The sequence below is a fragment of the Squalius cephalus genome (genome assembly GCF_949319135.1).
Source record: "Squalius cephalus genome assembly, chromosome: 24".
NCBI classification, from domain to species: Eukaryota; Metazoa; Chordata; class Actinopteri; order Cypriniformes; family Leuciscidae; genus Squalius; species Squalius cephalus.
The window spans coordinates 17,768,123-17,781,370 of record NC_137145.1 but is presented as its reverse complement, the minus strand read 5'-3'; the positions used below and the strand labels follow the sequence as shown (position 1 = coordinate 17,781,370).

The window sequence follows — 13,248 nt, the reverse complement described above, 5'->3', positions numbered from 1 at the left end:
TCTTGACAAAATTAGAATATTAAGTTATATTAAGACGCTACGATTAGCATTATAACGACTTTAAAAAAAATGCGGGTCAGGAAGCGGGTCGGGTACAATATTTTCTTTTTCGTTTTTTGCGGTCCGAGTTGCGGGCGGGTTAGTTGAAAACGTTGGTCGGGTGCGGTTTGTTTATACATTGACCCGCGCATCACTGCAGCCCACGTATTAAAATGGTTGGGTCTAAATCGGGCTCGGGCTCATAATTACAGTTAATGTGTCGGCAATATTTTACTTTGCCAAGGCCCCGTGTAATGTGTCACTTGTCGAGGGCCCGTTCCTGCCCAGTGACGCAAGATCGGCGGCGTTTGAGGGGCCCCTAATTGGCACGGGGCCCTGGGGCAGCCGCACCCATGCACCCACGCTATCTCCGCTACAGGCTTCAGACAATGAGTTTTATTTATTTTTTAGGGTTGGAGCTAAACTCTGCAGGACAGCGGCACACCAGGACCTACGTTGTCTATTCCTGCTCTAAAGTTTTAGAAGGCATTGTTGCAACAACAACCAAAAAAATAATAACAATAATTTTCATTGGGACAATTTGCTCATCATAGAAATTGAAAATGCAAAATCCTAAATAAAATATGCAAAAAGGCTTAAATAGCACATTAAATTACTTGAATTGTTTTATACTGAATTTTAAGAAGAAACTAGTTACACTTGCTCATCTCCCCTATATGCTCAATGATCATACGCTGTCATTTAAAAGTCGTTTTGCGTACAGAAACATTTGCCTCTCTAAGTAGCTCAGAAACTAGAATAATCTGTATTGCACGTTTTAGCTCACAGTTCTCCGCTAGATGCCGTAACACACTACAAGGGGCTGGTTAAGCTTTTAAGAAACAGCAGAGCATCTATTGGACGAGTGAGCGTTGAGCTCTGTACCAATCGTGCTTCAGACCATACAAAGGGATCTACTCCCTCCCCCAGCCAGAGGAGGAGTACAATGATTACAATGAGAGGTGTAGAGCGAGAGGAAACATGAACGCTTTATGAGGCTGATCACCACAATGAGGATGCGTTGAATAGACGTTTTTTTTTTTTTTTGAAAATGGAGAACAGCATTCTGATTTTCTATGGATATAAGATCAAGATTTGTTGATGGGAATATCAAGCGCAACAGAGAAATGAGGCACAGGAGGATCAGAGGGTGGAAATGGGCAGCGCTTTGGCTGTTCGCTTTCTCTCTATTGTGGAATACAGTTGGAGCTCAGATTCGCTACACAATACCTGAAGAGTTAAAGGAAGGATCTACCGTTGGGAATATCGCGAAGGATCTTGGGTTTGACATCTCAGATATCGCGGAGCGTAAGTTGCGGATAGCATCTGAATCAAATAGACAGTATTTCAATGTGGATTCAGGGAAGGGTGATCTGGTAGTTAATGGCAGAATAGACAGAGAAACGCTCTGTGGACAAAGCGCTAGTTGTCTGATGCCACTGCAGATCGTTATTGAAAATCCATTACTGATGCATAACGTAGAGATAGAAATACAAGACATTAATGACAATGCACCAAACTTTCATACTAAAGATGCCACATTAAAAATATATGAACTGACTGCTGCCGGTGCACGATTTCCCCTCGAAAGTGCCGAGGACCTCGATGTTGGCAGCAATAGCCTAAAGACTTATTCGCTGAGTAATAACAATTTTTTCCGTCTTAATATAAAAACTTTAAAAGATGGAAGAATGGTACCAGAACTTGTGGTTGAAAAACCTTTAGATAGAGAGAAACAGTCTGTACACAAGCTAATATTAACAGCTCTGGATGGTGGTAATCCGGTAAAATCTGGCACATCTTTACTGCAAATAATTGTTCAAGATATAAACGACAACGAACCAACATTTGAAGTTGCTGCATACAAAGCATCTGTTCTAGAAAGCGCCGTTGTTGGTTCAAGTGTGATCAAAATCAAAGCAACAGATTTGGATGAAGGTCCTAATGGTGAGATACAGTATTCATTCGGTGCGCACACGCCTGAACTTGTAAGAAATGCGTTTACTGTGAACGCTGAAACCGGTGAAATAACAATCATTGGAAAATTAGATTACGAGACTAAAAAAACGTACACGTTTGATGTCTGTGCTAAAGACAAAGGGAATCCAGAGCTCGAGGGACAGTCATCGGTTCAGATAGATATCATAGATGAGAATGACAACCCTCCAGAGATTATACTGACATCTTTACCGAGCCCTGTACCTGAAAATGCAACGGTGGGAACTGTGGTGTCTCTGATTACCGTTAAAGATTTGGACTCCGGTAATAATGGCAAAGTTGAGCTCATTGTCTCCCCAAATGTTCCATTTAAATTGAAACCTTCCCATAATTATTATTCTTTGATAACTGACTCATTTCTTGACCGTGAGGTTCATTCAGAGTATAGTGTAGAAATACTGGCCATAGACTCTGGTGTCCCACCATTAAAAACTGTGAAGACTATAAATATTAAAGTAATTGACGTGAATGACAACTCTCCAGTATTCTCACAGACCTCATATAACGTTTACATTAACGAAAACAATCTTGCAGGCACTTCATTGTTTTCTGTATCTGCATCTGATATTGACCAGGATAAAAACGCTCTACTTACGTATTCAATCCTGGATTCAAGTTCTAATCACGTTCCAGCGTCATCTTATTTTTATATCAACTCTGAAAATGGAACCATTTACTGCATGAGCACCTTCGATTATGAAAAGATAAAATTGTTCAGTGTTCTAGTTCAGGCTAAAGATCATGGTTCTCCATCTCTGAGCAGCAACGCCACTGTTCATGTGTTTATTCTGGACGGGAACGATAACGCTCCTGCTGTCATTTACCCGTCCACATCCATGGGGTCTGTCCCTCATCAGAGAATGCCCCGTTCTGCTAAAGCAGGACATCTCGTTACTAAGGTAACAGCAGTGGACGCGGACTCGGGTCATAACGCCTGGCTCTTCTACAGGCTCGCGGAGGCCACGGACGCGTCACTGTTCAGTGTGAATTTACATACGGGAGAGGTGAGGACTAAACGCGCTGTTTCAGAGCAGGATGACTCCTCTCAGAGACTGATGATAGAGATAAAGGATAATGGAGAACCGATCCAGTCCACCACAGTCACAGTGGATATACTGATAGAGGACGGGTTTCATGAGCCAATTTCAGACTATAGAGAGAAAACTATAGAGCCAAACAAGAAAAGCGGTAAAATAACTTTATATCTGATCATCTCTTTAGCCGCTGTGTCTTTGTTGTGTCTGATGACATTTTTCATCTTACTGGTGAAATGTGCGCGAGGCAGTAGAGGCGGCTCAAGCTGCTGTATCAGGCGAACTGATTCTGGATACAAGAACCCCAACAGAAACCTGCAGATCCAGCTCAACACTGACGGACCCATTAAGTATGTGGAGGTTCTGGGAGGAGACATGATGTCTCAGAGTCAGTCCTTTGGCTCCTATCTCTCTCCAATGTCAGAATTCAGTGATCTCACCCTCGTTAAGCCCAGCAGCACCACAAACTTTACAGACACGCTAAACGTGCTTGATGCGTCATTACCAGACAGCGCGTGGACGTTCGAGAGCCAACAGGTGAGACGCAGAATACTTAACTCAGCATCCATATAGAATTGTGTCATAATTGTATTCTTCGAAACGGTGTATAAATATAATTTCACATAAATTATAAAGTGTGATGGTTCACATTTTTGATACGTGTGTGTGACGGGGGGGGGGGGGGGGGGGGTTGGCTTGGCTTGGCTCAGAGATCTCTTGTTTATTTGAGCGTCTCTATTTTGGACAGAAGTCAGCATTAGCTAGAATTTCTGTAGTTTTATTTTTTGTAAAAAATTTTTTTTTTTTTTTTTTTTTTTGAGGAATCGTAGAGAAAACTTGGACATGTTTGCCCGGTTTCACGGACAAGGCTTAGATTAAGCCAGGATAGGCATTTGTCCAATTGGGGCATTTAAGTAGATTTTGTAACGTGCATTAGAAAAAAAAAACATTACTGGTGTGCATCTTGAGACAAAACAATGACATTGACATGTCAGTGCAAGTTTCTTTTAGTTAAAGCAGCTCAAACATTAATTTTAGTCTGGGACTATGCTTAAGACGTCTGAAACCGGGGGGTTAAGACGTTTATTCGTTTGATAGAGCTTACCAATAACGGGAATTCGCATTTAAAACGATATATGTACATGTTTCATTATAATAGTTGTAAACGTCTTGTGCCGATCCACATTGCGTGCAGTGACATATGGATTTAATTTTAAACAGTTTAGCATCAATATTCCTAAAACCATGACTCAGCAACGCTATCATTAAAGTTTTTTTTCTGAATTCAGAAACGTTTAATAAATTTTACTGACGTGCAAATTCTATATTTAGCCACCTTTTCGCACAATATTTGATGCCATGTCGAAACTCCTGGAGATAAACGTTTTCAGACTGCGGTCAGCACTTGGGACTGGACAGCTCCCGTAACACTGCGACTCTACAGCAGCGACAGGCAAAGTCAGTCCTGGAGTGCCGCTGTCCTGCAGAGTTTAGCTTCAACCCTAACCAAACACATCTGAAACAAGCTATTCCAACGCATTCTCATCCTAGGGCGTCATATACTGGCGCTTTTGACATTTCGTCTACATCGAAAGCACATGGCACCCTTTAGCGTCAATATGAGACGCAGACATCACAAAGGCTTCAGACAATGAGTTTTATTTATTTTTTAGGGTTGGAGCTAAACTCTGCAGGACAGCGGCACACCAGGACCTACGTTGTCTATTCCTGCTCTAAAGTTTTAGAAGGCATTGTTGCAACAACAACCAAAAAAATAATAACAATAATTTTTATTGGGACAATTTGCTCATCATAGATAAAATATCATCCTAAATAATAAAACATCATCCTAAATAAAATATGCAAAAAGGCTTAAATAGCACATTAAATTACTTGAATTGTTTTATACTGAATTTTAAGAATAAACTAGTTACACTTGCTCATCTCCCCTATATGCTCAATGATCATACGCTGTCATTTAAAAGTCGAGACACACTCGTTTCAAGTCAAACAACGTCATTTAAACAAGTTAATGTTTACATTCAGTATATTACGTAACAGTGATATAGTTGCGCTGCTTTCAGAACGTTGGACAGCACCAGGTGTGCTTTTGTCTGAGAGAAGTAACTTTCCTCCAATAGAAAAGCACGATTTTAACCCCGCCCCTTTTGACTCTTTTTTACAAAACGTTTCTAAAATGCATCTAGGAAATGCATAAATTAAAATCTCGAAGGAATATAGCTAGTAATAAAAATACTAATGACCCTGGTGTGGGTGTGAATTCACTGCCCGCTTATTTTCTTAGTCAAAACATTGTTTCATCCTAAAAGTAGAAACTAAAAGTGACGGAAGTAAAATCCCAATTTTAGTCTTAAACACTATGGCGCTATGCATTGTTCTAAAATCGGGTTTTAATTCTGGCATGCGCAAACGAGCTGGGATTTTCTTTCTTTCTCATAACAGTGGAAATAACTTAAAATACCCTGTAGTTTTTGGTCATACAAGAGTAAGGTCAATTAGAAACTGTAAAGGGTCTTCTTTTATTTGTATACACTCATCACAACAACAAATCGTTATGCTTTTGCAAAGTAAAGGAAACGAAACAAACAAGCAAACAGGATGCACTTTCTGCTGTCTCTGTCTTTTTTCTGGTGCGTTTCACAAAAATGAACCGAAACTTAGTGTATGTGCCTCATTCGCGATAAGAATTATATATGGAAAGCTTGAAATGTGAAATTAATTAGGTAATCCATATGAAACCAACGAGAAGTACAGAGGTAATCTGCTCTAAAGTATATGTTTGTGTATGAGCGCTTCCCAGTGAGGAAACGACAAGGCACAAGAGTGAAAATATCGCTCTACTTTATGAATTAAAATGTAAAAATTGATTAAAATATTCATTTTTCAAAATGTACAGATATTGTTACATTAAAGTTAAAATTATTCTATACTTGTTACTTTAACAGCTGCATGAAATACCCACTGTGGTTCCTGATTTATTTTTATGATAAAACAAACAAAACAAACATTTCAAAAACATCCCCCCCCCCCCCCCCCCCTATAAAATATTATGCTGACATCTGAAAATTATTGCATAATAATAATAATAATAATAATAATACCAAAGGATTTAGATTTAAATAATTAATATAGAAATATATAATTTGTATTTTTTTTTTTTTACAGAGATCATAAATAAAACTATGATGCTTCTCTCTTCCATTGCAAGGTTCTTTTTTGTGAGTTTAACAGCAGGTGCTGATGCTGTGCCTTTAAGAAGCAGTTCTCTTGCTATTGGTTATTTCGACTTATGCCTACACCAATCACATGCAGAATTGCACAAAGAGATCTACTCCTTCCCCCACTGACATCACAACGTTCAGTGCAAGCGGAGGCGAGGGATGCTCTAATCGCTCCGATTAAAAATGGATTTTAAAATATTTTTGAGGCAAAATGGACAAGCTAAATTGTCATCGTGTATTGGGATCCCTAGTTTTTTATCAGCACGGTGAATTGTCTGGATTTTAAATCAAAATGACAAAGAGGATGGCATTCAGATGGTGGAGGCATTATTTGCTCTTCTTTTTTCTCTTTCTTCTTTTGTGGAGTACGACAGAAGGACAGACTCGCTACTCAATTCCAGAGGAATTAAATGTGGGCGCTGTTGTTGGAAATATTGCAAAAGATTTAGGTTTGAAAATATCTGAGCTGTATGACCGTAAATTGCGAATAGCCTCTGAATCAGGTAAGCAGTATTTCAGCTTGGATTCACGCAGAGGAGAGATAGTGGTTAACGAGAGAATCGACAGAGAGATCCTTTGTGGAGAAAACGCAAATTGTCTGTTGCCTCTTCAAATAGTTATCGAGGACCCTTTACAACTTTATAGAGTGGAAGTCGAAATACAGGATATTAATGACAATTTCCCGCATTTTCAGTCAACTGACAGTGTTTTAAAAATAGCAGAATCTACTGTTCCTGGTATGCGCTTTCCTTTGGAGAGCGCAGTAGACCCAGACGTAGGCAGTAACTCTTTGAAATCGTATACTTTGAGTAAAGACGAATGTTTCAGTTTAAAAATAAAAGATCTTGGTGATGGCCGAAAGGTACCTGAATTAGTACTGGAGAAACATCTGGATCGCGAGAAGAAACCGATGCATCAGCTGATGTTAACTGCCATAGACGGAGGGAACCCGGTTAGATCTGGAACGTCACAAATTAATGTCACCGTGCTGGATATCAACGACAACAACCCCGTATTTGAGAACAATGTTTACAAAGTAGCTATAGCTGAAAACAGTAAACAAGGTACGACATTTCTAAAAGTTGAAGCAAAAGATTTGGACGAAGGCCCAAATGGAGAGATCAAATATTCCTTAGGGGAGCACATGTCTGATGCGCTGCGCTCGTTGTTTCACATCGATGAGAAAACCGGGGAAATGTTTCTAAACGGGGAGTTGGATTATGAAACCACTCCTATGTACAACATTGAGATACGTGCCAGAGACAGAGGTGTCCCCGAAATGGAGGGCCATTGCACGGTAAAAATAGAAGTCTCGGATATTAACGACAATCCACCGCAGATACTGCTTACGTCTAAACCGAGTCCTTTGCGCGAGGACGCGCCAAGCGGGACAGTTGTAGCGTTAATAAGCGCACGGGACATCGACTCTGGTGACAATGGAAAAGTCAGACTACAGACACAGTCTGGCCTTCCATTTATTTTAAAACCTTCTTTCTCAAATGAATATTCGTTGATCACAAACGGTGTTTTAGACCGCGAAACGTTCCCGGAGTATAACGTGGAAATCACTGCATTTGACTCAGGCTCGCCGCCTTTAAGTAGCAAAACAATAATTCCAGTTAAAATTCTCGATGTTAACGACAATTCCCCTAAGTTCTCTGATAGCGTGTATCATGTGTACATAAGAGAGAATAACACTCCAGGCTCTATTATCTGGTCAGTATCCGCCCGAGACGTTGATGTCGGCGTAAATGGCAAAATATCATACTCTATTGAGAACCCTAAAACTTGGGATACCCCAATATCGTCGTATTTGTACATAAACTCTGACAATGGAAGCATATTTAGCATGCATTCGTTTGACTTCGAAAAAATAAAAGTGTTTGAGGTCATCGTTCAGGCTAAAGATCATGGCTCTCCGTCTCTGAGCAGCAACGCCACAGTGTATGTTTTTATTTTGGACCAGAACGATAACGCTCCTGCTGTCATTTACCCGTCCACATCCATGGGGTCTGTCCCTCATCAGAGGATGCCCCGTTCTGCTAAAGCAGGACATCTCGTTACTAAGGTAACAGCAGTGGACGCGGACTCGGGTCATAACGCCTGGCTCTTCTACAGGATCGCGGAGGCCACGGACGCGTCACTGTTCAGTGTGAATTTACATACGGGAGAGGTGAGGACTAAACGCACCGTTTCAGAGCAGGATGACTCCTCTCAGAGACTGATGATAGAGATAAAGGATAATGGAAGCCCGGAGCTCTCCACTACGGTTACGGTGGATATACTGATAGAGGACGGATTTCACGAGCCCATCTCAGACTATTATAAGAAAAACGTAGAGCCTAGCAAAAAAAGTGGAAAAATTACTTTATACCTGATCATCTCTTTAGCCGCTGTGTCTTTGTTGTCTTTGGTGACATTTTTCATTTTACTGGTGAAATGTGCGCGAGGCAGTAGAGGCGGCTCAAGCTGCTGTATCAGGCGAACTGATTCTGGATACAAGAACCCCAACAGAAACCTGCAGATCCAGCTCAACACTGATGGGCCCATTAAGTATGTGGAGGTTCTGGGAGGAGACATGATGTCTCAGAGTCAGTCCTTTGGCTCCTATCTTTCTCCAATGTCAGAATTCAGTGATCTTACCCTCGTTAAGCCCAGCAGCACCACAAACTTTACAGACACGCTAAACGTGCTTGATGCGTCATTACCAGACAGCGCGTGGACGTTCGAGAGCCAACAGGTGAGACACACTCGTTTCAAGTCAAACAATGTCATTTAAACAAGTTAATGTTTATACATTCAGTATTTTACGTAACAGTGATATAGTAGAGCTGATTTCAGCACCCTGGACAGCACCAGGTGTGCTTTTGTCTGAGCGAAGTAACTTTCCTCCAATAGAAAAGCACGATTTTAACCCCGCCCCTTTTCACTCTTTTCCAAGACCCCCACACTTGTTGCTCGCAAGCCAAGAACTGTATTGTTGTTTTAGAAACTTACAATCAATGGTGGAGATGGATACAAAACAAAACGTTTCTAGGAAATGCAAAAATTTTAATCTCGAGATCTATAGCTGCTAGTTAAAATACTAATTTAAAAATGGAGAGTAAAGAGCGTTTTCAGAGAGCTTTTGACTGGGCTGCAGTTTGGATTGTGCTTAACTCTTTGTGTTTTGGAACGCACGCTTCGGAACTTTTATATTCCACAGCGGAGGAATCGAAACCAGGAACTGTTGTTGGACACTTGACTAAAGACTTAGGAATGGACGTTCAAGTGATACTTCTAAGGGAGATGCGAATAATCTCGGAATCTAATGATAAATATGTTGACGTAGACCTGACATCTGGAGCTTTGGTGGTCAAGCAAACAATGGACAGAGAAAGTATGTGCGGAGGAAGTTTACATTGTCACATTCGGATCCAGATTTCTCTTCAAAATCCTTTGGAAATGCACAGCGTTACGATAGAAATTGTGGATGTTAACGACAACGCGCCACTTTTCCAAAGCCGAGACACTTCATTGGAAGTTTCAGAAGCGGCTGCGCCCGGCACAATGTTCCGCTTAGAAAGTGCGCATGACCCTGATGTGGGTTTGAATTCTTTGCGCGCTTATTTTCTTAGTCAAAACGATTGTTTTATCCTAAAAGTAGAAACTAAAAGTGACGGTAGTAAAATCCCAATTTTAGTCTTAAACAAGCCTCTTGACAGAGAAAAGACAAGTAAATTTAGCTTAATTTTAACTGCAGTTGATGGTGGAAGTGCAGAAAAGTCTGGAAATAGTGCCATTTTTATAAATATTTTAGATGTCAATGACAATGCGCCACACTTTCATAATCCTACAAAAAGAGTCACGCTTTTAGAAAATTCACCTCATAGATCGTTAGTTGCAACTCTTAATGCCTCCGATGCCGATCATGGTCAAAATGGTGAAATATCTTACATGTTCGATAAATACACCCCTGATAACGTTTTGAAACTCTTTAGCGTTGATTCTGTGACTGGCGAGATTAGAGTTACCGGACTAATCGATCACGAGCTCGCTAACGTGTATGACGTCACTATTCTTGCTAGGGACAAAGGAATACCTCCCATGGAGGGCTCGTGCAACATCAAAATCGAGATTATTGACGTGAATGACAACACCCCTGCTATCACCATTAATGTGGTTTCCCCTGTAATCTCTGAAGATGTGAGTTCAGGCACTGTCTTAGCCCTCATCAAAGTCAGAGATGAAGACACAGGGAAAAATGGCGAAGTGAGTGTACACATCCCTTATGGGTTGCCTTTCAAGATGAGTTCGCCATATAAGGGGCTTTTCACTTTAATGACCGATGGCCAGCTGGACAGAGAGGCTTTGGCTGAATACACCATCACTGTGATCGCCACAGACTCTGGTTCCCCGCCTCGTTCCTCGCAGGAATCTTTTGTGTTACGTCTTTCAGATGTTAATGATAACCCCCCAGTCTTTTCACAGCCTTCTTACTCAGTAGACATAGCCGAAAACAATGCCCCAAATGCCCTCCTTCTGTCCGTGTCTGCATCAGACCCAGATGTGGGGGAGAATTCTACAGTTTCTTTCTCGATTCTGGAGAGCGAGGCTCTCGGTATGTCCGTGTCTTCATATGTGTATATTAACCCAGATAGTGGGCAGATATATGCTATGAGAAAGTTTGACTATGAGCAACTGAATGCGTTTCAATTCGTGGTGCGGGTTCTTGATAGAGGAACTCCAGTTCAAAGCTCCAACACCACAGTGCATGTGTTTATTAAAGATCAGAATGATCACCCTCCTGTCCTTATATACCCTGCACCCCCATCTGATGGGACACTGCAGTTTTTAGTACCTAGCACACTCGGTGTCGGATACCTAGTCAATCGCATCACATTTGTGGATGGTGATAGTGGCCACAATGCCTGGTTATTCTACAGTATCTCAGGCCTAGATGCTGAAATGTTTCACATAGGTGCTCATACCGGAGAGCTGCGCACAGCTCGTAAACTTACAGCAGAGGACAACAAATCTGTCTTTAGTCTCACTGTGATTGTAAAAGATAACGGAAGGTCTTCTCTCTCCGCTAGTGTGGTAGTTAACATCACCCTGGCTGAAAAAGCCTCAGACGCCTCTTCTGAACGCGTGAGCTCTAACTCCAAAAGACCAACTGGGCCTGACCTCACTTTGTATCTTATAATCACTTTATCCTTCATTATTGCGGTCTCATTCCTGGTTATCATTGTTTTAGCAGTGCGCTGGCTCGGCCACCGCGGATACATTATGTGCCTCATGCAAAAACTTGGTTTCAAGCACACAACTCGCGAGCACCAACACAATGACCTCCACCTGCAGCTAAATACTGACGGTCCTGTTAGATACATGGAGGTCGTGGGGGCCTCTCGGGATTTCCACAAACACACATATACTCCTGGTTTCTCCACCATCTCCAGCAGAAGTGACTTTGTGTTTGTTAAGGCGCCACAGAGCGCTCTAAGCATGCGACTGTCAAAAAGACTCTTCACTCACTCACTCATGAAGGTGAGAGTTTCCAGAAATATTATGCACTAGCGTTTAAAAGTTTGAGGTTGGTAAGATTTTTAAATGTATTTGAAAGAAATCTCTTATGCTCACCAAAGACTACTCTATTTTACTCGTCTTCAGTAAATGCAGAGTCATTTTAAATAACTGTTTTCTACTTTAATATGTTCAAATGTAATCCAGTCCTGTGATTGCAAAGCTGAATTTTCAGCATCATTACTCCAGTCTTCAGTGTCACATGATCCTTAAGAAATAAGTCTAATAGGCTGATTTGGTGCTCAAGAAATATTTTAGATTTTTTTTTTTTCAAGATTCTTTGACAATTTAAAGTTCCAAAGATCTGCATTTATTTGAAATAGAAATCTTTTGTAAAATTATAAATGTCTTTACTGTTGTCTTTGACTAATTTGACTTATAAGCGTCATGTGTTTGTGGTAACATGAAAATCATGCTGTACAGTATACGTCCATAGATTTCTACTGACGCAGGCTTCAGTCTCTATGACTCACTTTTTAGACAAAGCACTCTGTAATGCCAAGTGTATTAATAATCAGGCCATGCTCAGAGCTATTTCTAGGTCCAATGACACAGCGGATAATTCAACAATATGAATCTGAGAAGAGTTATGATTAAAAAATAGTCAAATGTTCTGCCGTGAGTTGAAGCTGACTTTTGTAATCATTATAATTTATAAATAGAAGCAGTTGGATGAAGCTGTATGCATGCTATGCAGTCCAAAACAGCAGACTGTCTTTTGTGAATTCTGCACTAGAGTTTAGAGGATCATTGTGACATTGCACATGCCTTGAATAGCCTCTTGCAGTATAATGGCTCAACCCGGTGTGGGGACATGCAGCATAATTGTGTGGGATACAAAGGAAATGAAAAAAATAAGGCAAAATGATGAAATATGGTGGGGGGGGGGGGGATTTATCCACAATCCACCCACAGGTGAGCTTATATTTTGTTTAATACAGACTTGTGTGTATTTTCCTCATGCAAACGCACTCATGCGTGACGGCGACATGATCAAAGTTTCAATTATTCACACACACTCTCCCTCAACCTATTTCCAACCCTATGTTCTTCTTTGTTGCTCTATTTCTCACTACTGCCCTCAATTTTTTTCCTTATGTTCTGGCGAAGGTGCAGTTTCAAACAGTCCTGAGGAGAAACAGAGGATGTGTTTCAAAGTGTACTTTGATGTCAATAATACAAATTTGTGTTTCAGAACTACAACCTCCTATGACGGGATGGAGGGACCTGCTCTCCAGAACGTATAACTAGTGCATATGAATCTCTGTGCAAAACAAGATTTTGACAAAAATCATTTCTTCTTATTTTCAGCAAAAGCCACCTAACTCTGATTGGCGATTTCCTCCAAACCAGAGGCCCGGACCAAGCGGGTG

At 40.9% G+C, this 13,248-nt stretch overlaps 1 protein-coding gene across 35 annotated transcripts in view; it reads left to right on the top strand.

Moving 5' to 3' along the window:
• LOC307152417 (protocadherin gamma-C5-like) overlaps nt 1–13,248 on the top strand; it is a gene marked incomplete at its 5' end in the record, with an annotated part of 153,623 nt that overhangs the window by 134,652 nt on the left and 5,723 nt on the right. For 30 of the 35 annotated variants that reach the window (XM_079861022.1, XM_079861033.1, XM_079861023.1 and 27 more), the window contains one exon: nt 13,187–13,245. In XM_079861022.1, the coding sequence (XP_079717148.1) occupies nt 13,187–13,245 (59 nt within the window). Of the gene's footprint in view, nt 1–659; nt 3,609–6,434; nt 9,054–9,409; nt 11,840–13,186; nt 13,246–13,248 lie in introns of those variants that run through there. The other 5 variants (XM_079861044.1, XM_079861041.1, XM_079861043.1 and 2 more) reach the window with 5 other exon arrangements.